This window comes from Felis catus, chromosome B1 (genome assembly GCF_018350175.1).
Source record: "Felis catus isolate Fca126 chromosome B1, F.catus_Fca126_mat1.0, whole genome shotgun sequence".
Taxonomy (NCBI): domain Eukaryota; kingdom Metazoa; phylum Chordata; class Mammalia; order Carnivora; family Felidae; genus Felis; species Felis catus.
Window position 1 is genome coordinate 104,683,973 of NC_058371.1, and position 27,386 is coordinate 104,711,358.

Genomic DNA, 27,386 nt, shown 5'->3' on the forward strand with positions numbered 1-27,386 from the left:
AGTTTCTAAGTAACAGTTAAAATGTTGCCAATTGGCATGAAATTCTTTTGATGTGTCTGGAAGCTTATATTATGGAAACTAAAATTTAAAAATAGGTAGTAGATAAGATTAGTAATGTAATGTATGTAATATAATTATAATAATGTAATTAATAATATAATGTATATAATAATATATGTCAACGTTTGGATTTAGAGTATATCAAATCCAATTTCTTTGGGGTGAAAACTAATTCAAATAATATTTTATAAGGAAAAATGAAAACACTCTTTAAGTTGATTTTCAAGTTATTTTTTATTACTAATACAACTTTGAATTTCAGTATGTAGCTTTCAAATACAGTCTTTTGGGATAAACACAGTTGGAAATATCAATCTAATTAGTAGAAGAACCTAGTCATTTTTAATAGAAAAGTGTGGACAGTGTAGATACTTCTACTTTGAATAGAAATCAAATGTGAAAATCTACTTTCTCTTAAAAAATGAATATTTCTACAGTTCCTCTCTAATTATAATAGCTAAGCCTATTTGATACAATATTTTATCCAAAGTTTCAATTCATTAGTACATATATATGCTTGAGCCCTAACAGGGTGGCCTCTTCCAATGTGAGTGATGGTGGCAGAACATAAAAGAGATATATTCAGAAATAAGTGGACTAGAATCCATGCGTTTTTAAAATTCAAGATACTAGACAAAATCTAAATCATTTTAATAGCAGACACTTCACACACATGCAGTGATGTGGTATTTAAACTCAAGATGGAGAAAAGGTGACAAATTAGTGTCCCTATGACTGACATACTGTAGTATTTTAGGGCATGCTTTTTAATCCATGGTAAAACAGGAACTCTGTCTACCTATGTGATTGCTAGTAGTAGAAAACTATCTTAACAAATGTGGTATATATTTATAAGCAAGAGCTCTTCTAAAAATGCTGTTTTTATCATATAGATTCAAGGTTTTCTTACTCATAGGAATCAGATCTCAGCGTGGCAGGTCTCCCGTCTCACACATCAGCTTGAATCACACATCTAACTACTTCTTTTTAAGTAACCTGGAGATAAATACCCACAATACGTTTTGTGATGATTTGACATTGGCACTTTTGCTTTGCAGAATTCTATCTGCAAAGTGTGACTTCTTGAAACATCAATTTCTAATAAAAATAGGAGATGTTCATTTCTTTGTGAGCGAAGACTGTACAACTTTCCTGCCATGTATTGCTTTTCTCTTGATGTCTACAATAAATTCAGATAGCTTCAAAAAAATGATAATTTTGATCTAGCACATGAAAAGAGGGAAATGGCTGTTTTATTATAATAATATTTAAGTTTAAAATATCTGTTTTTTGTTTTGAGTCCAGTGGAAGTTTTAGTGAATAATATAATGTATATTAGTTTCTGGAGTTGGAGTATATTAAATCTTAGGAGTAATGGATATCACTTCTAGCATTTATAAAAGAAAGCAACAATATAGGATCTGATCCTGTCGGTAGTGTTTTCTGCTAAATGACCCTTAGATTAAGACAGTGACATCTAGAATGATTCAGCCAAAATAATTAAGTTTGAAGCAAATAAGACTTTAATGTGGGGGATTCCTGAGAATTTGCTGACTAATATACCAGGCATTATTTTGTAGGATGCCATAGAAAGTCTTAGGAGTCTATAATTATATTTTATAGTTTGAGAGAATTAACAGTATATAAATTTAAGAAAATTTAGCACTATAATGTTAGAAAGTATTTATCTTTTCTTTTTAACTAAACAAATTAGTACCTGGTTGGATCCATCAATAAAAGAACTTATAATTTCTTCAAACTTTTAATCTTCTATTTCCAAGATAAGGAATCACTTAATAGACTGGAAATTTTTTTCTTTTTTAAGTTTTATTCTGTGAAAGACACCATTATAATGATAAGTTCAAGAGCTAAAAGGTCAAACAAAGCAAAATAATCACATTTAAAAATCTAACAAAGTTTTGAATACTCAAAATGTTTTTTTTAATTTTAAAATCCTCTCGATTCTTGTTTGTGATGTCAAATGCTTTGAATTTCCTTGTACCGAATACTTTGTGGGTCTGGCAGTAAGGAGCAGGTGTTTGATTGTCTCATGGTCGTGCTAACAAGGCATGGGTCATGAAATTGACCAAGCAGCTGTTCAGCTTCCTTTGAACATCCTAATGATGGCCTTCTAAAGAAACACTACTTGTTGCATAGGCTCCTGCGGCATGTTTTCTTTAACTAAATAAATGGTCATGACCTACAGTAGCATAATAACAGACACATCCATCTACCACTTCCTTAAATCCATTAATAGTTTTTTTCTTCACATCAACCCTCACTCCATGTAACACGTAGCACAAAACCAGTCTCCCAACAATTCCTTTTGGACCTTTCATTATACATGTAGTGACACTGATGAGCTAACCCACTCCTAAATTAATCCTATATTTATATAATGAACATCAAAACTGAATAATGCACCAAAGGCCATTCTACCAATGAGAGAATCCAAGAATATCAGGTCTGTGAAAGATATAAGAGATTAAATAATCTGATCTTCCATCTGACAAATGAGGATACCTGAACCCAGAGTCTATTCTGGCCTTGGGCTGCTGGCTTTAAATAGATTAAAAATAAATTCTCTACTCAAGTCTTTCTATTCCCCATACATTACACAATTTGCCTCAAAAGTCCTTCTGAGTTGTATAATTATCTTACTCTTAAATATTTCTTTCTTTCTGAGAACACCCATATTTCAAATCTAAAAAAAATCCAGTTTCATTGGATTTTTGAAAATGTTTCAGAGAACTTCTGAAAATAACATCAAGGAAATCCTTTTTAAAAATAATTATCATTCAATGGCATGCTCTCATTGAAAACTTCTCCAACATTATATTCCTTGCTATTACTGCTAATGACAATTAGTACATCATATTTCATTAATTCCTTCCTGGTCTAAGACACATAGGGGAATATACACAATTTCACTTTCATTGAGCAGTGTTTAGTTGCTTAGACTACCCCATATTAATGGAATAAATGGAATAAAGATTATGAATTAGATATACATGCCAGCACATCAAGGCAGAAAATTAACTTTTTCCTCTAAGAAATTCTCTATCATGAGCAGACTCACATGTGCAAGGAAGAGATCACTCACATGTGCATACACACACACACACACACACACACACACACATAAACTCAAAAAAAATGACTTCTGAGAACAAGCCAAGACCAAAAGTGCATCTAAATCTACTGGAAAAGTGAAAAGTCCTACAAAGGAACATTTAAAAACTACTATTACAGATGACACATGATAGTTCTTCTAAGCTTCATGTTTAGCGTCTCCATCCCCTTGGGTGTGGGTTGTAGTTGTAATCAGCTATTGAAAGACAGTAATCTGACCTAGTTTCCATGGACATTATTTCAGAATCATTTCTGGAAGGCTGCCTATAATACGCATATGAGACCTGTGAACCATATTGGGAGTTGGTGGGCATATTATTATCAGGTAAGGATGCAACATTATACTCTTGCCTTGCGAATGAGCCCATACTGGCTTTCTGGGCTTGAGGAACACAGGACAGTCTCTTATTCCAATCATCTGAGGGCCCTGGGAGCACCTTCCTCCGAGCTGCTGAGACCACATTTGCCACAATGGATTCTTGGATGTTTCTGGGCTTAAAGGCATCATCCACTAGACCAAGAGGAGACTTTGCTGCTGCTTCCCAAGGAGTTAGTCTCTTGTTTGCTTTCTCTAGCCCATCAGTTGGTTTGCTAGAGTAGCTATAAGCAGGCTGGTATATCCAAGGAGATGTTGTGGAGATGGTGGGTGGGACTGGTCTTCCAGGAAGAGAAAGGGAGCGTCCAATCTCCTAGAAACAATGAAAATGTTAGTATATCTCATTTATTTTTGTTTGTACTGATTGATTATTATTCCAAAGTAATCTTGGCAACATCATTGAGCACTGTAAAAATCAAATCTCCAAAATGCTTAGTCCTAAAGCCAAGACAGGCTGCTTCTGCCTGGTGTATTATTATCTCTGGTCTGGGACTTGGTGTTCACTTAGGACTTCATTGTTGCTCTCCATCTCTAAACTCATAGCTCCAATCACTACCATCTCTCTTAGGCACAACCACCACCACATGGACTCTGTTATTACTGGGAGCCACCCTTACTTATCTGCCCTCCACATATCCATATCAACACACACAGCCCACCCTTATTCAGGTCCTGTTTTCCTGGTACAAAATAAACAAAACATATTGACTACCCCAGAAACAGGCCATGAACTACTGGGCATTTTACTTTTCCCAAGTGACTTTCAATCTGTTATCTTACTTTGGTCCACCAAATACAGGAAAAACAAAAACAAAAACAAAATCCCAAGAGCTACTTAGTTGTATTTAACATTGCTGATCTAATGGAGTGGATGGTCTTTTTCTTTTCAAAATCTATTTATACAGTGCTGATCATTATGTGTATCTTTATTACCTATGCATGGGAGATTGCCCATATCTCAAAGAAACATTCTTGTCACTTGTTTCATTTGTATTTTGCTTCCTTTTATGCATATTATATTCCTTATTTCTTTGAGAGTTTGTGTCCCTGCAACATCCCCTTGTGTATGTTAAATATTTGGTTTGTCAGTATGAAGAAATATAATTTATAGGAAACTCTTGTATTCTCTCTTCTTTTGCCTCTTCTGTATTTCTAGGAACCCTGAAGACTAGTTATCTTACTTGACTTCCTCACACATTTCCTTCTGCATGAAACCTCTTAGACAAACTTCTGGCAAAAAGTGGCAAATGTACACCTAGGGGAAATGAGTCAACGTTAAAAGTATTATATAACATTGTGTGTTTCTGGAACAAAAAGCACTGCCACGCTTAAAAATGCATCCAGATTTCATAAATGGTTTCAACAGCTTTTCTTTCTTAACCAGTTCTTAAATTTTAAGTGAACACCAACATCTGGATTTGACAAACTGTCTTAGATTCAAATGGTTTGCTTTTTTTTTTTCCCATTAGACACACAAAGAAGGTAGATGGTTCATTCTTGGCTTGCATATCAAGAATAAGGAGGTTAATATAATGAATCTGGCCTCTCTCTTTTTTACCATTAAAATTTCAGTAATAATGGTTGAATCCTAACAAAAACTTGTCTTCATTAATCTCTTTATCCTAACCTAGATCTAATAATAGTTCTCTGGAGTATATAATCAGGGAGGGGGAACAACGCCATTTTTTAGTCACCATCCTGGATTTGATTTTCATTTCACATTATTTATGCATTGGTTTCATTCATTTAACAAAAATTTTGTTGAACACCTAATATTTTCCAGGCACATTCATCTATGAGTCTGGAAATACCAAGATGATTTAAATGGAGTCCTTGCCCTCAGGAAACATACAACAAAGTACTGTTTTTAGCTTTGCCGTGGCAAGGTAGTCAATCATGGAAGGTCACTTTAGAGAAGAGACTCTTTACCTATCTTGACAGGATCAATAGGGAATTTTCTAAACTGTGAGAAGTATTACCATTCAATATGATAGAGAAATATTTAGCTCTGGTCTCTCATGGTATATGTCTATGTCTCCCTTTTGTCCTTACTAATAGAAGAAAGAGAACACATTGGTCTATAGAGTCTGTGAAGTTTTCAAATTCCAGTGATACCCGCTTTTTGTGATCTTTGATCAGATATAACACCTCATGGACCTGTTTTAGTCAAGTCTTTAAAACAATAGAGACTTGAAAGGATGTTAATAAAAGGATCTAAGACTCTATAGAAATATAGGAGGTGATCCTGAATATACATATAGGTGACTAACATCACTGGCTAATAAGTACAAAAGGAAATAATTATCAATATATGTGAAATAATTATGTACAAATGGACACATACATTTCAGTGATAGGACATCCAAAACACTGGATGAAAGTGAAAATTTTATTGTCCATTTTTTCTCTCACCTTCTTACCTTGAAGATCTTCAGAAGAATGGAAACTTAACAGAAATCAGTTCAAAAACATTGTTGAATGATATTCTAATAACAAAGAGATCAGAGATTTTGTTTTTCAGCTAAGGCATAAATGTTCATCAGTTGAACATGTGAGCAAAAAGTAGAACTCTGAGGTATGATACTGAAAGAGTTAAGTCAAGGCTTTCTGAGGAAAAATTTTAAGTAGCATTGAAATTAAAAAAAAAAAATCTCCTGTAGAAGACACATATGCCAAATATAGTGAAGGTCCTGAAGGAAGAGTACAATTACCTCAATGAGAAAAATGACTACTGCTTTTCTACATATTCCTCAGACTACAAACATGCCTTCATAGTCCTTTAAGCCAACAATAGCACATAACTTACAAATTGTTACGGAGACACAGAGGTGGCATAAATAGTTCTTTTGGTACATTGTTGTTTCTCTTTGTGCCTAAAATATTGCAGTCCTCTAGTCCCTGCCTGCATGCAAACCCCTAATTTTAACATATTTCCCCAAAGCAATTTTCACATCTTGTTCCTTGGTACAATTTCCTCCTGCTCTCTGTCCCAAGGCTCATGCTGTTCTCTGCTTGCCTGGCTAAAGGAAGCCATATGATATACCCTGAGCCAGAAATGACCAAAGGGACCTGAAAATAACAGAGGTGTTTCTTCTATTCTGGAGTTTGAATGTCTGATGGTAGAATCCTAGCATAACATGGGTTAGATCCTTGGTTGTTGTTTCCACCATGGGTTGTATTATTATCTGAAGAACTTAAAATTTTTGATATGCAAGCACTTAACAGTACCTAATATGTTCCGTGAGCATTATGTCTGCTGTATCACCAAACGGCTTCTTTGTTTTTGTCTCCTGCCACCCCCCCTTTTTTTTTTTTAATTAAAGACGTTTTTCCACTGTCACTAGGTGAAAATTTAGCAGGCACTGTGGCGTTCTGCTTTCTTTTAGGAATAGTCCTGTGGTCGCGTTAGGTTACCCAAACTAGTTTATTTCAAAATAGAATATTCCATCCCTTGCAGTAACAAACTCCAATCTCAATTTCGAGTTAAATCTCTTCCTGTTTCAGGAAGACCTCTTTCCTTCAGGGAAGGCTTTGTGGTTGGCTTCTCCATGCTTTTTTCCCTCTCCTCCCCCAGCTTACTAACTGGGACTTCTTGCTCCCTGGGCTTAGAGTACAAGGATGGAAAAGAGAAAAAGAGCAGAAGAGAAATTTTACTTGATTTGATAACATCATGACCTGGCTTTCCACTCTAGGTCCAGATGAGGAAACTTTCATGGGATCTTTGAAGATGCCTATCAGTGGGGACATTTTGCTTGTAGTCCTCAATTCATGCCAACTCATCCCTATGTTAGCTGATAACTTGTGACTCATTCTGCATCCCCTAGGAAGCTGACGCTACAAGGGTCCATTTGAAGAGGACCCAAGACAACCCTATCCAGCTTTCCTTCACTCCTGGCCTGCTGTGGTCCATGGGGGAGCACACATCATTTGCCTTTGGAGGTATAGCAGCAGATTTCCTGGTTCTTTGCCAAAACAAATTTTCAGTTCATCCCTCACCTTCCAGATTTCTTGGGAGGGTGTCAGACCCCAATCCACTCTGTCCTCCTGTCTGTCCTCATGCAGGTATCTCATCTCAACCTCTGTGAGAAGCCACTATGAAATTCTTCTCTCAAAGGGGTGGAGACCCCTTCACCTCCACCTACTCCAAACATACACCCTGTGGTTTATGGCAGCCAGAATTCTTCCTCACGAAATCTTCTCTCCTTGACATACTCTGATCCCTTATAATAACCTAGACCTGACTGGGTGGTTCCAGAACTGTGGGAGTGGCTTCCTGCCGTGTTCTTTGTAGAGTTTATAGTTTAGTCTCAAATCAGACTTTAGAGTGCAGCATCTCTGTATATGAGGGCCTTGGGAGAACTTTTGCTTTAATATCCTATTATATCACATTACCATTTTCAATAGACCACAAAGGTCCTTCTCTCATTTTCTTTTAAAAATGAAATTTAGGCTAAAAATAGAATGAAAAAAATTTTCTAGTTAATTCCAAGAAATTCAAATAGTCTTATGAGTTGAAATCTTATACCTCACTCAGACCTTGCTCTGGAGCAGGGGACTCACTTGTTTTCATGGCATCTTGCTCAATCCTTAGGCTTTAACTGTTGAGAACTTCCTCCTTATAGTGAACCAAATTTTGCCTCCCATAACTTTACCCCAGTGATCTTAAAAGCGTAAAATACATCTGCTTCTACTCCTATACAGTCTTTTCTTCACATATTTCCAGTTACTTCCACCCTCTTTGGACCCCTTCACTATCCCGTAGCCATCTCTCATTTTCAAACTAAGGAGAAATAACATCTATGGTGGTCATTCTCTCAAGTGTTTTGCATCCTTCTTCCTCCTGTTAGGTAAGGTGAATTCAGATATAATATCTTTATCTTCTTAAGTAGATTTAGATACATAAACACAAACACCAAAGGCAAACCAATGAAGACATCATTCAAACTGACTGAGGGGCCCTGTCATCTGGCAGATGGCACCGTGGACATTGCATGTAGAACATTCAAACTGTGTTTATTTAGAGTAGTATGTCCTTTAAGTGTTCAACACATGAAAGAACATGCTAATCTTTAGCCAGCCCAATATAATGCATGCAGCAAAAACTGCAGATACCCACTGAATTCAAGAATCACCTGGTGTTATATATTCCCACCAAAGGCTAAACACAAAGGAGGCATTTTCCTACCTCTGCCTTTAATAGTAGCCAATATTAACAGCTCACACTCTGTGTCAATAGGTGGCTACTAACTGACTTACATAGAGTATTTCATATAATCCTCAAAACAACCCCATGAAGTAGGAGCTATTATTATCCCTAGTTTCAGGGACAAGGACAAGGACAGTGAGACTTAAAGAAGGTAAGTAACTTCCCCAAGGGTAGAAAGCTAGTACATGTTGGAGTGGGGAAGTTGGACACACATAGTTTCATTCCAGAGATCTTAATCAAATGTTAGACTATACTTGCAATGAAATTGTTTTGAGAAAACTTCTTTTTTTATAAAAATGCAAATCCAAGCAAGCTAAATGAAATGAAATCTTAGAAATTTTGGAAAGAATTATTTAAATTGTGATTGGGTTTGGATGAATTAATGCTGCCATCTTCCATTTGTCACAAGAACAAGCAAGTGCCAGGGTACAGGGAATACATCACACTTAGACACATTCCCTTTATGTGAAAGTGAGACACACAAGGGGCTCTACACTCAAGTCACCTACAAAGCTCAGAGTTGCTGAGGGCCGTTCTTAGTGTAACATAACCAACTTCTCATGTCAATTAAATGTTGATTTATCCACATAAAGCAGTTAATGAAGCAGTTTAGTTAGCTTCCTTATCAAACTGTCTAGTGATCAATTCAGCTGGCAGGAAACATTTAACATTTAAAAGAGAAATATAGGGGTGTCTGGGTGGCTCAGTTGGTTAAGTGTCCAACTTCAGCTCAGGTCATGATCTCACAGTTCATGGGTTCAAGCCCTACATCAGGATCTGTGCTGGAGCCTGCTTTGGATTCTGTGTGTCTCTCCCTCTGCCCCTTCCCCTCTCTGCTCCCACTCTCTCTCTCTCAAAAATAAATAAACATGGGGCGCCTGGGTGGCTCAGTTGGTTAAGCATCCAACTTCAGCTCAGGTCACGATCTCGCGGTCTGTGAGTTCGAGCCCCGCGTCGGGCTCTGGGCTGATGGCTCAGAGCCTGGAGCCTGCTTCCAATTCTGTGTCTCCCTCTATCTCTGACCCTCCCCCGTTCATGCTCTGTCTCTCTCTGTCTCAAAAATAAATAAAAAAAATTAAAATAAATAAATAAACATGAAAAATTTTTTAAATAAATAAAAAAGAAGTGTAGTCTGAGGTTTACTTAGGACAATGAAGTGAATTCCAAACCAATGCAACTGAATTATTTTGCCCTAGAAGCCAAAGAAGTTTAGTATGATATATTTTGAAGTTCAAATTATTTCATACTATAAACCCTGAAAGCCAAAAAATTCTCTTGACTGAATTCCTGCTTAAATATTCATAGCGAAAGTGTCTCCAACTGACAAATGTTATTTCAACTCCTTCAACAACTTTCTTAAACACATGATCAGTAAATATTCATCACAAACATATCCTTTATCATAAGCAAATGCCAACAGAGGCAAACAGAAATAAATGACAGTTCATTTGCCTTTTAAATCATTCGTAAGAATTTCTCTACTTCAGATTCTGTGTCTCCCCTTTCTCACTGCCCCTCCCTGCTTGGTTAAGCGACCAACTAAAGCTCAGGTCATGATCTCACAGCTTGTGAGTTTGAGCCCTGCATCGGGCTCTGTGCTGACAGCTCAGAGCCTGGAGCCTGCTTTGGATTCTGTGTCTCCCTCTCTCTCTCCCTCTCCCCCCGCCCCGATCATTCTCTCTCTCTCTCTTTTTCTCTCTCTCTCTGAAAAATAAGAAAACATTAAAAAAAATTTTAATTACAATCATTCATAAGAATTTCTAAAAAGCTGAGGACTATGAAGAGGCACATGAATGGAAGAAAGCACCAGGAATTCTCCAGCTTCCCATTCGTACGTCAAAATCTTGGAAGTCATTATTGACGCTTCCCTCTTCTCTTACACTCCACACCTGATCTGTCAGTGCTGACTTTAAAATACATCCAGTCTGCAACCATTTCTCATGCCTCCACTGGCACCATCCTAGGCTGAAGCATCATAATCTTGCCTGGATTGTTGCTATGGTCTCCTAATTGGTTTCCCTGGTTCCAGCCAAAATTATCCTGTTAAAACCTAAGCCAGATTCTGTCACTTAGTCCTCTGTTTAAAATCCTCTCATGGCTTCTCATTTCAAAAAGGAAAATCAAAGTCCTCTCCTTGACCCACAAGACCCTGTAAAGTCTGCTGGCCCCACCCCTCCTCACGTCTCTGATTTCATCTCCTCCTGCTCTCTCCCTCTCACTTGGATCTAGCCACATGGGCCTCTGCTATTTTTTTTTTTTTTAACACACCAAACACACTCCTGGCTCAGGACCTTTACATTTGCTTGGTACACAGCCTGGAACATAGTACTTCAGACATCAGTATGACTTCTGTTTCATTTCCTTCAGGCCTTACTCAAATATCATAGGATCACTATTTGGTTATTGTCTGTCTGCCTGTCTGTCTCTCTCTCTCAAAATTCCCTATCCCCTTCCCTGTTTTATTTCTCCCTTTTGACTTATGCTTATTTAACATAATAAATACTTTATTTAATCATTTTGTGTATGTGCTTCCTCCCACTAGAATTTAGCTCCATGTAAGAGTTATTGTTTTATTCTGTTTTATTCATTTAGACATCCGTAGACCTAAAACAGTGCCTGGCAAGTAGATGTTTAGTAAGTATTTGTTGAACGAATGAAGTTTCTGTATCAGACTGCTAAATCCAAGAAACTTTGTTAGTTTCACAAAAATTCTAGGTCATGCCCAAGATGTAGCCCTTTCACATCAGTTACATGTGGTGATGGACTCACACAGACTCATCCCCACCACCCTCACTACACACACACCAATATGCACACCAAGCCATGTTTGTCAAAACAAGTAGGATTGATCAATATTTACAAACATTGGTTTTTCTAAACAGGTAGAAGATTTTAACATGCAAGTAAAATGATTTGCATTTAGGTCAGTGCAAATGTGAGGGGTTTTAAGCTGTTCTGACTCCCCAGATGAGGAAAGTCATAGAATTTTATGCACGAATCCCAAAGAGAGTGTAAAATACATTTACAGGATTTAAAAGGTAAGACCTAAGAAGAAAAAGATAATGGACATTGGGATTAGTTAGAATTATAGAAGAGAAAGCTGAAAGTTGATTTACCATTTATCATGAGACTGCAAGCAAGTGTAGAAAACGGCACTTTCTACTAACTAATTTTTCAGGGGCACGTCTAGCTTTCAGGAGTCTTGGATTAACTTTCCTGATAGGGAAGCAGGTTAACAGGAGAGATATTTTTCCATAAAGATGTAGAATTCCTATATCTAGAGATCTTTAAATGTAGGATAAATGCTCCTTTGAGATGATTTACATATAGTCAAGCTCGACGTCAAGGGATAAGGAGAATATTAAGGTCATTTTTCTTCTACTCTCTTAATTAAATAGTCTCTAACTCATATTCCCTGAAACCTGCTTTTCTAAAGAGGATCTTAAATTTTCTTCACCAGTGGAGTTTTTGGAAATTCTGTTGTAGTACTCTCTTATCTAAAAAATGGAGGAGAGTGCCTGTATCTTTAGACGAAAATAGGCAGCATTATGTTTCTCATCAAGAATATTGCAGGGGTTGGGGCACTATTTAGCTTCTGACTTCGGCTCAGGTCATGGTTCATGAGTTCAAGCCCTGCATTGGGCTTGCTGCCGTTAGCTCAGAGTCCACTTTGGATCCTCTGTCCTGCTCTCTCTCTCTCTCTGCCCCTCCCCTGCTTGCTTTCTCTCTCTCTCAAAAAATAAATAAAACATTTGAAAAAAAAAACAGAATAGTGCAGGGGCACCTGAGTGGCTAAGTTGGTTAAGCAGCTGACTCTTGATTTCGGCTCAGGTCATGATCTCACAGTTCTTGAGTTTGAGCCTCACATTGGGCTCTGCAGTAACAGCATGGAGCGTGCTTGGGATTCTCTCCCTGCCTCTCTCTCTTTGCCCCTCACCCCACTGGTATAGGCTTTCTCTCTCAAAATAAATAAACATTAAAAAAAAAGAATAGTGCAAAGAATCAGGACTAATAAGTCATATTATTGAATAGAAATACATTGCTTAGATAGTTCCATAAATAAAACAGACATCAAAAAAAGAGATACCGTCTTGTCTCTAGTGCTTCTCATCTTGGCTCTGCCACTATTTATCTTGATTAATTTCAGATTAACTTTTAGATTAAATCTGGGTTCTAAAACAGTACACTTTTTAAAAGTTTATTTTGTGTTTGAAAGAAATTCCTTTGTGAGAATGGGTAAGGGCTATAAATGACAATGGAAGCAAGCATGATATATTGGAAAGAATGTGAATTTGGATGTCACAGTGACCTGGGAGTCCGGCCTTTGCCTCTTGTGAACTACGTAGGCTTCAACCTCTCCAGCCGTAGTACTTTCCTTGGTTGTAAAATGGTAATAATTCTGGCTACGGTCTCAAGATTATGGGTAGGGGAGAGATTTCGTTTAGAAATCAAATGCCACCTGGCACAACAAATGGTGATTATTCTTGTTATTGTGAGAAGAGCCTGTGAGGTCTTAAAAGGTGTCAGAGACCTGGCAGAACCTTTTGTTCAAGAGGCAACTGCATAGGCAGACTGCCGACCCCGGATAAAAATAGGAGGAGCCTTGCCTTTGAAGTGGCATTAACACTACACGCCTCAGATACTGCTGTGCCAGCCACTGCTTCCCTCCCGCCAGAAGCCGGAACGCAGGCAGCAGAGCTGACCAGAAACACGCACTGACCTCACCCCTCTGCTAGCTCTGGGTGGGCCAAAATACAGACTTCTTGATCGTTCTTAACCCTCTGTCATAAAAAAATAAAAATAACCACATGCAACTTAAGGTCATGAAGACCGATGTTAAGGAGGAATTTGTACATACACTTCTGTGGTCCCTTCCATCTTAGAAGCCATGATCGCAATAACTGAAACGCATAGAGTTTCTACTATGTACTAATCACACTGCTAGGCAATTTTTTCTATTAACTCATTTAACCCTCTCAACAACCCTATAATTTCCATCTTGCAAATGAGGAAACTGAGGCATAAAAATTAGTTACCCTAGGTCACATAGCTGTTATGTGTCTGTATAGGGAAATTTAAAAATTAAAGTAATAGGTAATAAAATTTTATCAAAATAATTTTAAGGCATTAAATCTATTAGTGAAAAGAAATGAACTACACCACAGTGTTTTACCCCTTTGTTCTCCTTTATCCTCAGAAAAGAAGCATGCCATTCTAGAAATTATAGCCTATGAAAATAATCCTACTAATATAGACTGTATTCTATTTACAGAGCTGGAATTGACATTTTGATTTTTTGTATTTCTTGGGGAAAAGCCTTAAATATGTTTTTCATAAAAGTCTACTTTAATTGGCTTGAACGTAAAAATAAAATCTTTTAAACACATTTCAAAATATTTTCTGAACAGAGGCTTTCTCTTCACAGAAGATTTGAACAGTAAAAGTCTGAATAACATATTAAAAGTTCATATTTCATCAGTTTCTATAGAGAAAAAAAAGGTTTTTTTTTCCACAATAAACAAAGGATGTTGATCCTGTACAAAATAGATGAATTGTTGACATTGTGGAAGGTTTTTGTAAAGAAAACTGTCAGTGTCTGGAATATAGTAAGCACTTAATAAAGGAGAGTCATTATTTTAGTATAAAATTAATACTTACACTGGAAAGCCTATTTAAAATGTGTTTAAGTGTCTGAATATAGCTTTAGCTATACATAATACCCTAGATACTTTTCTTAAAACAAATCCAGGCCACTGTTGCCTCCCTCCCTCATTCACAAAAAGAAAAGTCACCATGAATGTGCATTTGCCTATAGGAAAAAAGTGTGGATAAGAGAGATGATTTTTAAATATATTTTATAGCTTATCTGCTTGCTATTTAATGCAGAGCTAATACTCCTTAAGCAAACTCATTTCTAAGTAGAATGGTTTTGACTTTCCCAGAGAAAAATTTTACCAATAAAGATTTTAGGAATAAGAATTTTTAAGAAATGTATGCATGCCATTAACAACCTTGACTGAGCCCTTTGCCTGACAACATTCTCCAGATTTCTTCCTGGCATGTGTTTAAGCTATCCTTCAATCACAACTCCTAATTGCATTAAAAAAACTGACAAACTAGAGCTGGTTAATGGTAATGACAAAGACACATCAACAAGTATGCAACATGTGACAACATTATTTCCCAAGGATGTGGAAAATACAGTATGAGAAAAATGACTTACTTGATCTTTGTCTCTGTTTTTCTGTCCATTACGTTTCTAAGCTTATGCAATAGATCCTTTGATTCATTTCCTGGTCCCTGGGGAAAATGTTTAAACTACTGTTCTTGGGAAATTTAAGATTTACTGCCAAATCATATTTATGTTTCCTTCATCAAAAACATGGCTCCAGAGTGATGTTTAAAATTAGGCATAAAAAAATACAACTCTTCATCCAGGAAATCACCAACAACTTATTTCCTTAAGCACAGAATAGGAAAAATTTTGCTTAATTGCCTTACCACATCTCTCTGGTCCAAGTGGTAAGTTTTATTTCATGGTATCTTTCTTGTCTGAGGGATTTACGCAGTAATTTCATGTATGTCAGTTTATTTTAAAGAGACAGGAATGTCATAAAGTGTGTGGGGTTTTCAGATGAATGATTGTTTTTCTGAAATAGATAAAAGGCCACAAAGAGGGAAAAAGAGATTAAAGTGGAGTATACAGTGATGGTCAGGATGGTATACTTTTCAAATACAAATGAAGAATGTGGAGATATCTTTTACCAGACGTCTCCCAAGAACATTTCTTCAAAATAGGTCCTTATAAGTACACATTTGAGATTGAGAGAAGAGGCTCTTTCATAATATGTATGTCTGAAATTCTTAAACAGCTCTCCATTAAAACAAACAAAAAAATAAAAAAAAACACTAGGTAAAGGATGTAAAAAGAAGTGTCTAGAGCTTATCTATTTGTAAAAAGATTCCTAAGTTACACCTGTCAAAAATTTCTGCTCAAATTTGTTTTGATCTAGTTCTTAAGTATTATGACACCCTTTCTGATCGTAGTGTTCAGACTTTTCAGCTCTATCCTTGTTCTTAACCTTGGCCTATTTTGGAAATGGTAATTTTAATGCAGGTAAGTTCCTTTTAAAATATGATTAGTAGACCAACAATTGTTGACCATCAGGAGTCACACAAGGGTATGACCTAAGATGGAGCTTTTGTGTGTGTTTTAGCTAGGAGGAAAGTCATCTCCAGATTCTTCACTTAAAGGGCCTAAAGGAGGCGGGGGCAGGAGGGACAATCTTCTAATTTATTACTGTGGGTCAGTTATTTCCAGGTGAAATGCAACTTCAATGTTGCAACTAGTTGCTAAATGCAGTTCAGTCTAGATCAGTACTTTTTTTTTTTTTTTTGCACAAAATGAAGCCTGCATGTGACTTCGATACACTGATAATTAAACATTTATGCACCATTCATAAGACAGGATTTTGACATTGACCATGGTTGACCGTGCTAGGTAGAATATCATAGAAATTTAAACAACAAAAGGACAACAAAACAGAGGTTGAGTAGTGACAGCAAAGAAAATAAATACTAAATGGTTCTTCTTTATAAAAGACTGCTTTCTGTATGAATGTATGATACATTTGACATAATTTTATATAATGGAACATGAGCACTCTACCGACAAAGGATGGAGGTCTAGTGATGCAGGTGAAATGATAAGCAGAGGCTACTGAAGTTCTGCTCTACAGCATGTCAGCTGTTTCTCACCTTACCCCAGGGTACCTTGGGGCTGCTGGGGCCTAGAGGCTGCTCTGGGTTTCACAATTCTCTCCCTCCTCCAGACATTATCTGTGTGTGTTTCAAGAATAGTCGTGGGTAATTATAATTACACTTCCCGGATGCTAGAACCGAAGCAAATCATTCTAGTCATGGCTTCAAGAAAAGAAAAATTATTCTCTTCTAAGCTCTGCTTTTTCTCATTAGAGAAATGATGTACTTAATTTTTTTTTTTATTGTTTATTATTTTTGAGAGAGAAAGAGAGAGAGAGAGACTGAGAGCAAGCAGGGAAGGGGCAGAGAGAGAGAGGGAGACACATAATCGGAAGCAGGCTCCAGGCTCTGAGCGCTCAGGACAGAGCCCAAGGTGGGGCTCAAACACACAGCGAGATCATGACCTGAGCTGGAGTCAGCCGCCCAACCCACTGAGCCACCCAGGCACCCCTGATGTAGTTAATTTTAAAATGTGTTTCCTGTGGCAAAGATCCTGGAATTAAAGAGGTAAGGAACAGAGAAATTTTATTTTGTCAAGTTTTAAACTGAACTTGGCTTTTAAAAAGTATTGAACTACATCAAAATACTCTCAGAACCTAAAAACCCAGATTAAAAAAAAAATTTTTTTTAATATTTATTTATTTTTGAGAGACAGAGAGAGACAGCATGAGCAGGGGAGGGGCAGAGAGGGAGGGAGACACAGAAACCAAAGCAGGCTCCAGGCTCTGAGTGGTCAGCACAGAGCCTGATGCGGGGCTCAAACTCACAAAGCTGAGCCAAAGTTGGATGCTTAGCTGACTGAGCCACCCAGGCGCCCCCCGTATTTTTTTTTTTTTTAATTTTTTTTCAACGTTTATTTATTTTTGGGACAGAGAGAGACAGAGCATGAACGGGGCAGGGGCAGAGAGAGAGGGAGACACAGAATTGGAAACAGGCTCCAGGCTCTGAGCCATCAGCCCAGAGCCTGACGCGGGGCTCGAACTCACGGACCGCGAGATCGTGACCTGGCTGAAGTCGGACGCTCAACCGACTGCGCCACCCAGGCGCCCCAAAAGAAGATATTTATATAGCAAATTATAAAAAGTCAGAGATGGAAGGGATTGGAGATCCTGCAATCCAGCTTCCATGAGACATAGGAGTTCTTTTTACACTACACCTGATAGGCATTGCAGTGGTAAAGGCACAGGCTATGAAAGATAAACTTGGAGTCAGCCAGTGGGTATGCCATTTTAGGACTATTTGTGTGACTTTGGGCAATTTTCTTAACCTCTTTGAGCTCCAGTTTGTTTATCAATTAAAAAAAAAAATAAGGGTAACTTTCCTCCAAATAAGGTTGTCATGAGAATGAAATTAAGTACATGTATTAAAGCTCTTAACATTTATGCGTCCAATATATATGTTAATTCCTTCTCCACCTCTTCCCCATCAAGATTTTGAAGTTTTAAGTTAAACTGAAACTTACTACATTGTAACTTCTGTTCATTAGTCCTAACATTTCTTTTTCATCAACAGTGACGTTTACTCTCTCATCCACACCAGAGTTCCTCAAATATCCAGCTCTCCTATCTCTCATTGGTCTCTTCTCCTCCCACTGGTAAGTAGACATTTATCTCATATTACGGAACTTCCAGAGGTCACCATCCTTTTTGTGTTAGAAATAACCTTCAGTGCGTCAAAGACCTGAAAAACAATACTGTTGTGGTAATCAAAGCTGCTACTCAGTGGGTCTACTTGTCCCTTTGTTCTGTACATTCTTCTAATATTTAAGCAGCTTCTGACTGATTTTGCATTTTGTCAATCTACCACACCATTTGACCATCTTAAAGTAAAGGCACAGCAAAAACATTGGGCTCTTTGTCCCTGTGATCCTTAAAGTACACAAATTTCTTTTTAGTTTTGAAAGTTTTAAATCATCTTTGTTTTCATTTTAAAAGGCTAATTGCTCTAAAGTTCTCCTTCAGCCTAGATCCCCAAATAAAAATGTTTTGATGACTGCAGGAGAGATTTAAGTTAGGTATTAGTAAGAACATTTTTGACTGGAGAGAACACACTCTCTTGCCCTACAGCCAAGGGAAGTCCCACAATCCCTTTCCCCAGAGATAAGAAAAAACAGCCAAGGAGCTTTGTACAGTCCCTTCTCTAGATGATAAAATTGTATCATTCTATTCCTAGAAATCTTTATTCTCAGCCTTGATGAGAAGCAGGGGGTCAGATAAAATCACATCTGAAGGCCCTCTTTATTCTTCTGTTTAAGAAAATAAATAAAAATGAATGTTTAGAGCAAATTATTCACAAGTTTTAGAATGGCTGCCTGGGAAGCACTTTCTGAGCAGGAAGAGAGTTTGCTGCCATCTCCTGGACCTCTGGTATCAAGTCCAGTCCGCAAGGTCAGCACTTCAATGCCTGCTCACTTCAGACAAGGCATCAAGAGCATTTGAAATCGGGTGCAGTTGACAAGTCTGGCTGTGTCTGACTGGATAAACTGGAAAATTATTTATGGGTTTCAAAGAATAAGGTTGACCTAAGTGTTTTGTGGGTTAGAAAAGTGTTTTTCAGAGCGTGGTTCACAATCATTAGCATCAGAATCACCTGGGGTGTATGTTACAAGAACAAATTCCTGGACCCCACCCAGACCTACTAAATCAGAATTTCCAAGGTGGGAACAGGGTGGGGAAAAGGTCTTAATTTCCCCCGGGGAACAAGGGTTGGAAAACTGTGTGTTCGAACACTGTGAAGGCAATACTTGGCTAAAACCAAAGTGCTCTATATAAAGGAAATCTTACTGGTTGGTAAACTGAAACGTACAATTAAAATAAAAACTTCTAAGTGATATCATTTGCTTTGCTTTTTATTTCAATAATACCACCCACTGAGTTGTAACATTTTGCTGGATGTTTCATAATGTAGAATTCAAAATCTAGTTAGCTTTTTGGGGTTTATATGAAGAATAATAATTGGTGCCATCGGATGAGCATTAACAAGTGGTCCAGCGGGCAAGATCATCAATAAACTCTTGAGTGTGATATAAGAATAAAACAAGACCTAATTGTGGAAGAACTGGTATGAGGCTTAGCATTTTACTTATATTAGGCCAGCCTATTCTTTGGTGATTTTTAGCTCTAGAGGAAGGCTTTGTGAACATTTCTTTACCAATCTGAGGGCTATGCAATTCAAGAAAGATATATTGTTTTTTACTTTTTAAGAAAAAAATGTAATTAAATGGCACAGAAGGGAAACAGAACTAAATCCATGGAAATGTATTTGAAACAAAAGCAATTTTGGCTTCAGATAAAATTTTCAGCATCTCACCTTGTTTTGATTTTTTTTTTCTCTTCAAGATTAAGTCCTGACTTCTGCTTCTGACTCATAAAGAGTCTAGAAGTACACCAGAAAACCCACCAAAATTCCCTGGGTTTTAAAGGCAGCTGGAATTCTAGGTTCCTCCCTACGTCAGTCACTCAGCTTCTGAGAATTGTTTTTCATCACTTGCTCTGTGAGCTGGGAGTTTGCTCTCTTCAGATAGAGGTTTCGCTCTGTTTTTGGAAACTGCTCACGCTTCTCAGGCAAGGGGATCAATTACTCTAAAAAGGCCAGGTTACTGACCCTTTGTCCTGGGACAGTGTTGGGGAGGAGGGATAAGAACAGCTGTCTGCAGCGCCTTCAGAGGTCAGCCAGGTTCTGTCAGAGCCCCAACTGTTGCAGGGCTGAATTGGGGTAGCCTCGGCGATTGGGCTGCCAGCTGTTCCACTTTCTGTGTGATAGACCTATTTAAGCTTCAACTATCCTACCAGAACCTTACTCAGAATACCAGCTACCCAATTTTGAGAATATATTTAATTTACAAGCCTTTCGCCATAAGAATTCTCTTTATAGTGCTAAGTGTGCCCCCACTTGTTTTATTTAACATTGATACTTTGAATTGAACACAGTCCTTTACAGTGGAGTCTCAAAGCTGATGTTAAGGGTGTGTTGTTGTTGTTGTTTTTTAAATATTGTACCAGTCTTTTTGAATCCTGGTCTCATTTTGTATATTATTACAACAATGCTAGTACAACAGATGAAGATGAAGAAGAAAACAATTGTCCAACAGGCTGAATAGAGAGGAATATAGACATATAAAGCTTCAGTAAGAAAACAGAGAAGAAACGATTTCTCAGCAAAAGACTCTTGAGAATAGATTATTTGTGTCCATAGATTTATACACAGTGCTTCTGCTTTTTCTATTTTAGTTGTGTTAGATCCCTTAAACTGGAATTCACACTAACAGAAGAAAACAAAAGAACTTGTTTAATCGGTGTGTGTGTGTGTGTGTGTGTGTGTGTGTGTGTGTGTTTTCCTCCTTGGAAGTTTTTGAAATAGTAGCTATTGTTTTGTTAAGTGGCCTTTGCAATAATATTAATAGCTAACATATGTTGAATGCTTTCAATGTGCCAGGCACCGTTCTATACACACAACACATTGATTCGTGTGGTCTTCACAATGTGTGAGGTGCACCTACTATTGTCCTCATTTCACAGCTAAGGGCACTGAGGCTCAAAGAGGTGGAATCATCTGCCTAGAGTCTCCCAAGTGGCAAGAGGTGGGCCTGGGATGCAGCTCCCAGCAGTTTGGCCTGGGTCCACACTTACCCACTACAAGCTGTGCCTCTGTATGCTTGCTGTTTGTATGCACTGTCCCACGTAATCATAGGTGAATTTCATTTAAGGACTGGTTACCTTTTGCATCTCCTAAATCAAACCATGCCTTTTTAATTAAAAAACTGGGAGAAATGTTTTTCTGCATTGTTGTTATTAAAATTTGAGAGATTTCTCTTCATCGCTATTCTTTTTTCCCTTTATTTACCTGGTATAAATTTACACAGCCCTAGTAAAATATGACACTATTTGGCTGGAAGTGGGTGTTTGAGGAGTTTGGTCTAGTGCGTATCTGTTCAATGGTAACTAGAAAAATGTTAGACTTCCCCCTGCCAGTTATTGCATTATAAGCAAATAAGATAGGCCGGCAGAAATAAAACTATAGCTTTTCCCCTCCCCTTGTACCTGCTTACAAGTGTCTATCGTTTGGGGCTACCAAACTCTTAAGAGGTATTTTTAATATTTCTTACTTTGATTTAGAAGATTTAAAGTAATTTTTGGGTTAGTTCTGAGACAGGTAAAGCTTATTGCTCTGATGGACAATTCGTTTTATCTGTGACCATTGTCTTGGGATCAAGAGAGGTAATGTAGCCTTGTGTTTAGAGAATGGCTCTGGTGCTTGATTGTCTCTCTGGTCTTCAGGCTTATCCCTACCTCCTTAGACAAGTTCCTTAAGTTTTCTTTACCCCAGTTTCTCATCTGTAAAGTGGAATGATCACAGTATCTACTTTATAGTCATTTTGTGATGACTAAAAAGTCACCATTTGTTAAGTGTTTAGAATGGCAGCCAGCGTATAAGAAGCCTTTGTAATTATCATCCTGTTAATGGCTCTATGATCTTAAATTAAGGCAGTGAAGCTCTAAAAATATAATGAGGGGGGTTTTACAATAAAATCAGAAGTTCACATCTTCTCTCCTTGAGGTTGGTGATGGGAATGTTCAAACCCATGTTTGGAATCCATTACACTAGTTTTCAGGAGATGTTTTCAAAATAACAATGAGATATAGGTGAAGAAAAAAAAGCTACTGGAAAAAACATAAGGTGTAACAATGTCCTTGCTGAGAAGTCTTTGCCAGAAATACTGTTGAGAAATCCTCCATTGAGGACACTGTGGCAGGAAAGGTTTGCTGTCTCATGCATATCCAGGATAGACAAGCCAGAAGAGACTTCATGCAATTCTAAGTTTCCAGTGATGATTATTTTTTAGATTATAGTTTGAAACACTGGAAGCTTGTGACCCTCTCATCATTATTCTGTTTAGAATTATTCTTGTTGATATGTCTCAGTTATTATTGCTTTAATAGCAAGCCAAGCTGGGTGCTGATTCACTATTTAATAAGGACGTTCCCTGAATTACACTTAGTCAAAATGGCATGAAGTCTAGGAGAGCACTTCCTTTTATGTAAAGACTTTGTGCTTTATTTTTTTAAGTGACATTCCTTCCAGTCTCAGCCCATAAATATCACCTACTCATCCTGAAATAAGAAAATGAAAGAATTTGGGTAACTAGTACAAAATCACCGTAAAATCCATCTTTTTAAATTATTAAACAGATGCTTCTTTTTTCAGAGACTGTTCTTCACTTTCAACATACTATCATAGCATCTGATTTTATGAGCAATCTTGGTAAGGGGGTCCTTTCTAATGTCATTCAACATGGTCAAAGTCACCTATAAAGCCTCTACAGAGTAGCTCTTGCTAGTTTGGGGAGCACACAATTTACAGGTCTCAGGGAATGGTATTCTGGGGTCTAATGAGATGGTGGACACCATGTGGTACTGAAGGGAGGGTCCAGGCTTGGATCTCAGACAAATGTCTGGTTCCAACCCTATCCTACTACTTATAAGCTTCGTGATTGTTGGACAAGTTTTTTAGCCTCTCTGAGCTTCAGACACCTACACCTCATCTGTAAATTGGGAGTAATACCTTCCTTTCAGGGTCATTCTGAAGAGTGAATGAAATCACACTGTAATTGTTTGGGAGTGCAAGTTCACATTGACTCCAGAGTCCACTATGTAACACTGTGTGATCTCGGACAAGTTCTTTAGCTTCTTTATGCCTCTGAATCCCAACTCTAATTTATAAACTGGGAATAATGATAGTATTAATTTCATAAGGACTACTGATTAAGAGATAATCTTTGGTGATTGCTGGTGGGGGGCAAAGGGGGACATGGTTGAAATGGTGAGGTGGTCAAAAAGTATAAACTTTCAGGTTTAAAATAAGTACGCCTTGAGAATATAATGTACAGCATGGTGACTACAGTTAATAATGCTATATTATATATTTGAAAGTTGCTAAGAGAGTAGATCTTAAAAATTCTCATCATAAGAAAAAAAATTTATAACCGTGTGGTGATGGCTGTTAACTAGACTTATTGTGGTGATCATTTCACAATAAATACAAATATTAAGTCATTATGTTGTACAGCTGAAACTAATATAATGCTATATGTCAATTATATGTCAATAAAAGAGATAATCTATGAAAGTTATTTGGCGCAATTCAGGGCCCAAAGTTTGTGCTCAGTTAATGTTAGCTATTGTCATAACTTACAGAAAGTATTTAACACAGTTCTTGGCACACAGTAGAAACTTAATACATGAAGCCACCTCCTGTCTTTTCCTCAGGTCTCACAAGCTTGTCTAAATGACTGCCACAGCTTCCATCCCCATCCGTACAATCCTGCTTTAGATCATAATACTTGACCCAGGGCCTTTGGGTGGTTTTGAAAACAGATTTGTCCACCAAATAAAGATATCAAAGATTCTCTGACTTCTACAATGTCTTCTCAAGGGGCACCTGGGTGGCTCAGTTGGTTAAGCATCTGACTCTTGATTTCAGCTCAGGTCATGATCTCACAGTTTGTGAGTTTGAGCCCTACATCAGTCTCTGAGCTGTCAGTGCACAGCCTGCCTGAGATTCTCTCTCTCCCTCTCTCTCTCTGCCCCTTCCCCCGGTCCCCCATGCGCACGTTTTCTCTCAAAATAAATAAACATTTAAAAATAAGTAAATAAAATAAAATAAAATGTCATAGCCAGCTGGATGATGGCAGGGTCTATACCCAATCCAATACTTTCCTTTTTGATATTTATTCCCAAGAAGAAAAATTGTCTCCGTTTATATTCCTAGATTATGCATTTCTTTTCAACTTTGAGCTAGTGTCAATCCTTTGCTTTTTGTTTTGTTTTTCCATGAACAAATCATTAATAGTTAATGAGGAGCTCAAGAAACAGAGGCTGTGAAAGCAAGATTCCTCCATGGCACAGATGAATGTTATTATGCTTCTGACTATTATTACAACTATTGAGGAATGAAGATAGGCTGGAAAGTATGTCCTTATGACTATTTTTATTAGGGACCCTGAATGTGTATTTCACCAGTCACAAAGCACACATAATTTAGATAAACATATCAAGGATGATGTAACAGGGGTAAAAGAAATTCTATGTATCAATAACAAAAAATTATTTAAACTATAGGCCCTGTATAAGCCTAACTTTCTTTATACTTGAGATATACTTCATTAACCAGAAAATCTCATATAAAATCAAGAGTCTGAGAAATGTCTCACAGGATTTGATATTTTCAAATTAAATTTTTTTCATTCAATTGCCTCTGAGTAGGTAGCTCTGTGAGTTCCAAGTGCCAAATGGTAATTTAGTGTAGACATACATATACCATAGAAACATATTAATTTTTAAAAAGTTAAGAAATTGGCTGTACCTGATAACATCAAGGAAAGGATAGGTTTGATTTGGGGGCTCCTCCTGAAGGCTGGTTTTTATTGGCTTGTTACTCCATAGAATAGCCTAAAATTTTTCTTTTCTTTTTTTTTTTTTTTAACCATAGAGGAAGAAACGGAGGCTGGCCTCTTTTAGTGATTTTGCCTGGTGTTTGGGTCCTGTGGGAATTTGCTAGTTTGCTTTATGGCCTTTAGCCAACCCTGGTGGGAAGTCTAGAGAAGAATTCAATTCTGCTTTTTCCCAGAATACTTGTTGACGAATTCAGCAGCACTGAAGTGTTACATGAGTCTTTGTGTCCCCCAGAGTCCAGTGATAAGGGGACATGAGACCAGTGAGGGTCAGTATGTCAGAGAATATAATGTTGGTTCTTAGAATTTACATATTTTTCTCATGAACTTTTAGCAATTTTTAAAACAAACTCAACAACTCTGATTTTAGGAGGGAATGAGCACACAACCCACTGCCTCCCTTTGGAAGCATTTTAAGCATTTAGCTTTTCAGAAAACAATCACTTCTTTTTGATAACCATGACTTCAAATACCCTTCCTGCCAGGCCGGCTGTGACTCATAAACAGCAGTGGGTTTCAGGAACTCACCCTTAGAATACGGGTGCTTGTGGCTTCTCAACTCTATGACTGGATAAAATGATACACAGCAAGGGCTTTTGTCTGAAAGATTAAATCCACACTCAGACAGTAACAGCCATGTGTCTTCTGGGCTCTTAAGAGGCCTCCCTGTGAAAGTGCCATGGAGTCCTAGTGTTTGATACGCCTGTCAGCAGCCAAACGACCTTCAAAGTTCTTTAACCTAGTGGCTGTAAATAGGACAATGGTCCCACATTTGCTAGGCCACACCCTTTAAATGTGGATCATTTGTTTTTGACATCTCAGATGTGACTCTTGCTGCCAGGCTAGAATTTAGGCTTTGTGATAACACTCAGCTGCCCATGAAGAAGCCCATTTCTTGAAAGGGGTCAGCACTACCTAAAAGAATTTTAACCCCAGCTTGCTTGAAAGAACTATTTGTGACTCGGTTCAGTTTTCCTATAATTAAATGAATTGGTTCTTATGAAGATTAAATGAGATACATGTTATCATCAACAGTCATGCTAGATATATTTTGAAATACAAAGTTTTACATGCTCCAGAATGACAATCCAAATGTGACTCATGACACATATGCCTAAAAACTTATGCTTTCTACTATCAATGAATAGTCAAAATGTGGAAAACAGTGTGATTCTTCCTCTCTCACAACAGAATGTGTTTATTCTTGAAATATGAGAAATAAAATTGGAAATGTTTTAAGACTGAAGTGGCAATGCTCAGATCTCCAATCTTACCAGTTCTGTGACTCAGTCTACCCCCTATAAGACAGGAATCTGCCATATTTAGATTTACATACACCTTTCTTCCTGGAGTACCTAGTGCCGTGCAGACTCATCGCACAACAGTCAGGAAGAGAGGTTTGAGACATTATTAAGGGGAAACTCATGCTATGGGGCGCCTGGGTGGCGCAGTCGGTTAAGGGTCCGACTTCAGCCAGGTCACGATCTCGCGGTCCGTGAGTTCGAGCCCCGCATCAGGCTCTGGGCTGATGGCTCAGAGCCTGGAGCCTTTTTCCGATTCTGTGTCTCCCTCTCTCTCTGCCCCTCCCCCGTTCATGCTCTGTCTCTCTCTGTCCCAAAAATAAATAAACGTTGAAAAAAAAATTAAAAAAAAAAAAGGGGAAACACATGCTAAAAAATTGCATAAGGTCCTGCAGTAAGTCAGTGACTGTGACTACATTTTATTTTATATTCCGGTGCCTGTAAACTTCGCAGTGGGTTCTTTGGGATAAGGTACATAAGGCACCTAACATAACACAGACACTCAGGAAATGATCATTGCTATCATGGTGACGAAGAAAACTTGACTTCACAAGCACTCTGCTTTGAAGTTAAGCTAACAAAGGACAGAGGAAAAGGCAAGGTGCTAAAACCTAAACAAAACCTGCCTCCTCATACCTCACGACCAAGCGGTCAAACATCTGCTACCACAACAGAGCCAACAACACCCAGATCATACAAAGGGTTCCCAACGGGAGGGAAGCTGAGGTCATGAGTTCTAAGCCTCCCACCTGCCACACTGACATCATTCCCATAACTGCAACCTGAAAGGTGGCACATACAGCTTATTGGGCATGCAAGTTCCCAGGAGGCTCTCTGATTGAGGACAAGTGGCAAAGGGAATCCCTCTTACTCCAGAGAGCTGGCTTGGTCCCTTTCCCTCCCACTGCCCCCATCTCATTGTGTGGTCACACTCTGCAGATACAGTCTGGGAGGATTCCCACCCCTCCTCCATAATGTAGGACCATCTGATTCAAGATGAGACCTATGTTTCCAATTCTCAGTCAAAGTTGTGGATGTTTGACTGCATGCCTGGCATGTTTCTGAGAAGCCTTTTGGGAACCCTATGACACTCCCAGTCAT

At 37.9% G+C, this 27,386-nt stretch overlaps 1 protein-coding gene across 3 annotated transcripts in view; it reads right to left on the bottom strand.

The window, feature by feature from the left end:
- Window positions 1-275: 275 nt before the first annotated feature.
- Window positions 276-27,386, bottom strand: part of SYNPO2 (synaptopodin 2) — a 172,926-nt gene continuing 145,815 nt past the window's right edge. For 2 of the 3 annotated variants that reach the window (XM_006930894.5, XM_045055922.1), the window contains exon 5: window positions 276-3,881. In XM_006930894.5, coding sequence (XP_006930956.4) covers window positions 3,345-3,881 — 537 coding nt within the window. In that variant the 3' untranslated portion in view covers window positions 276-3,344. The remainder of the gene's footprint in view (window positions 3,882-27,386) is intronic. The other variant, XM_023252846.2, reaches the window with a different exon arrangement.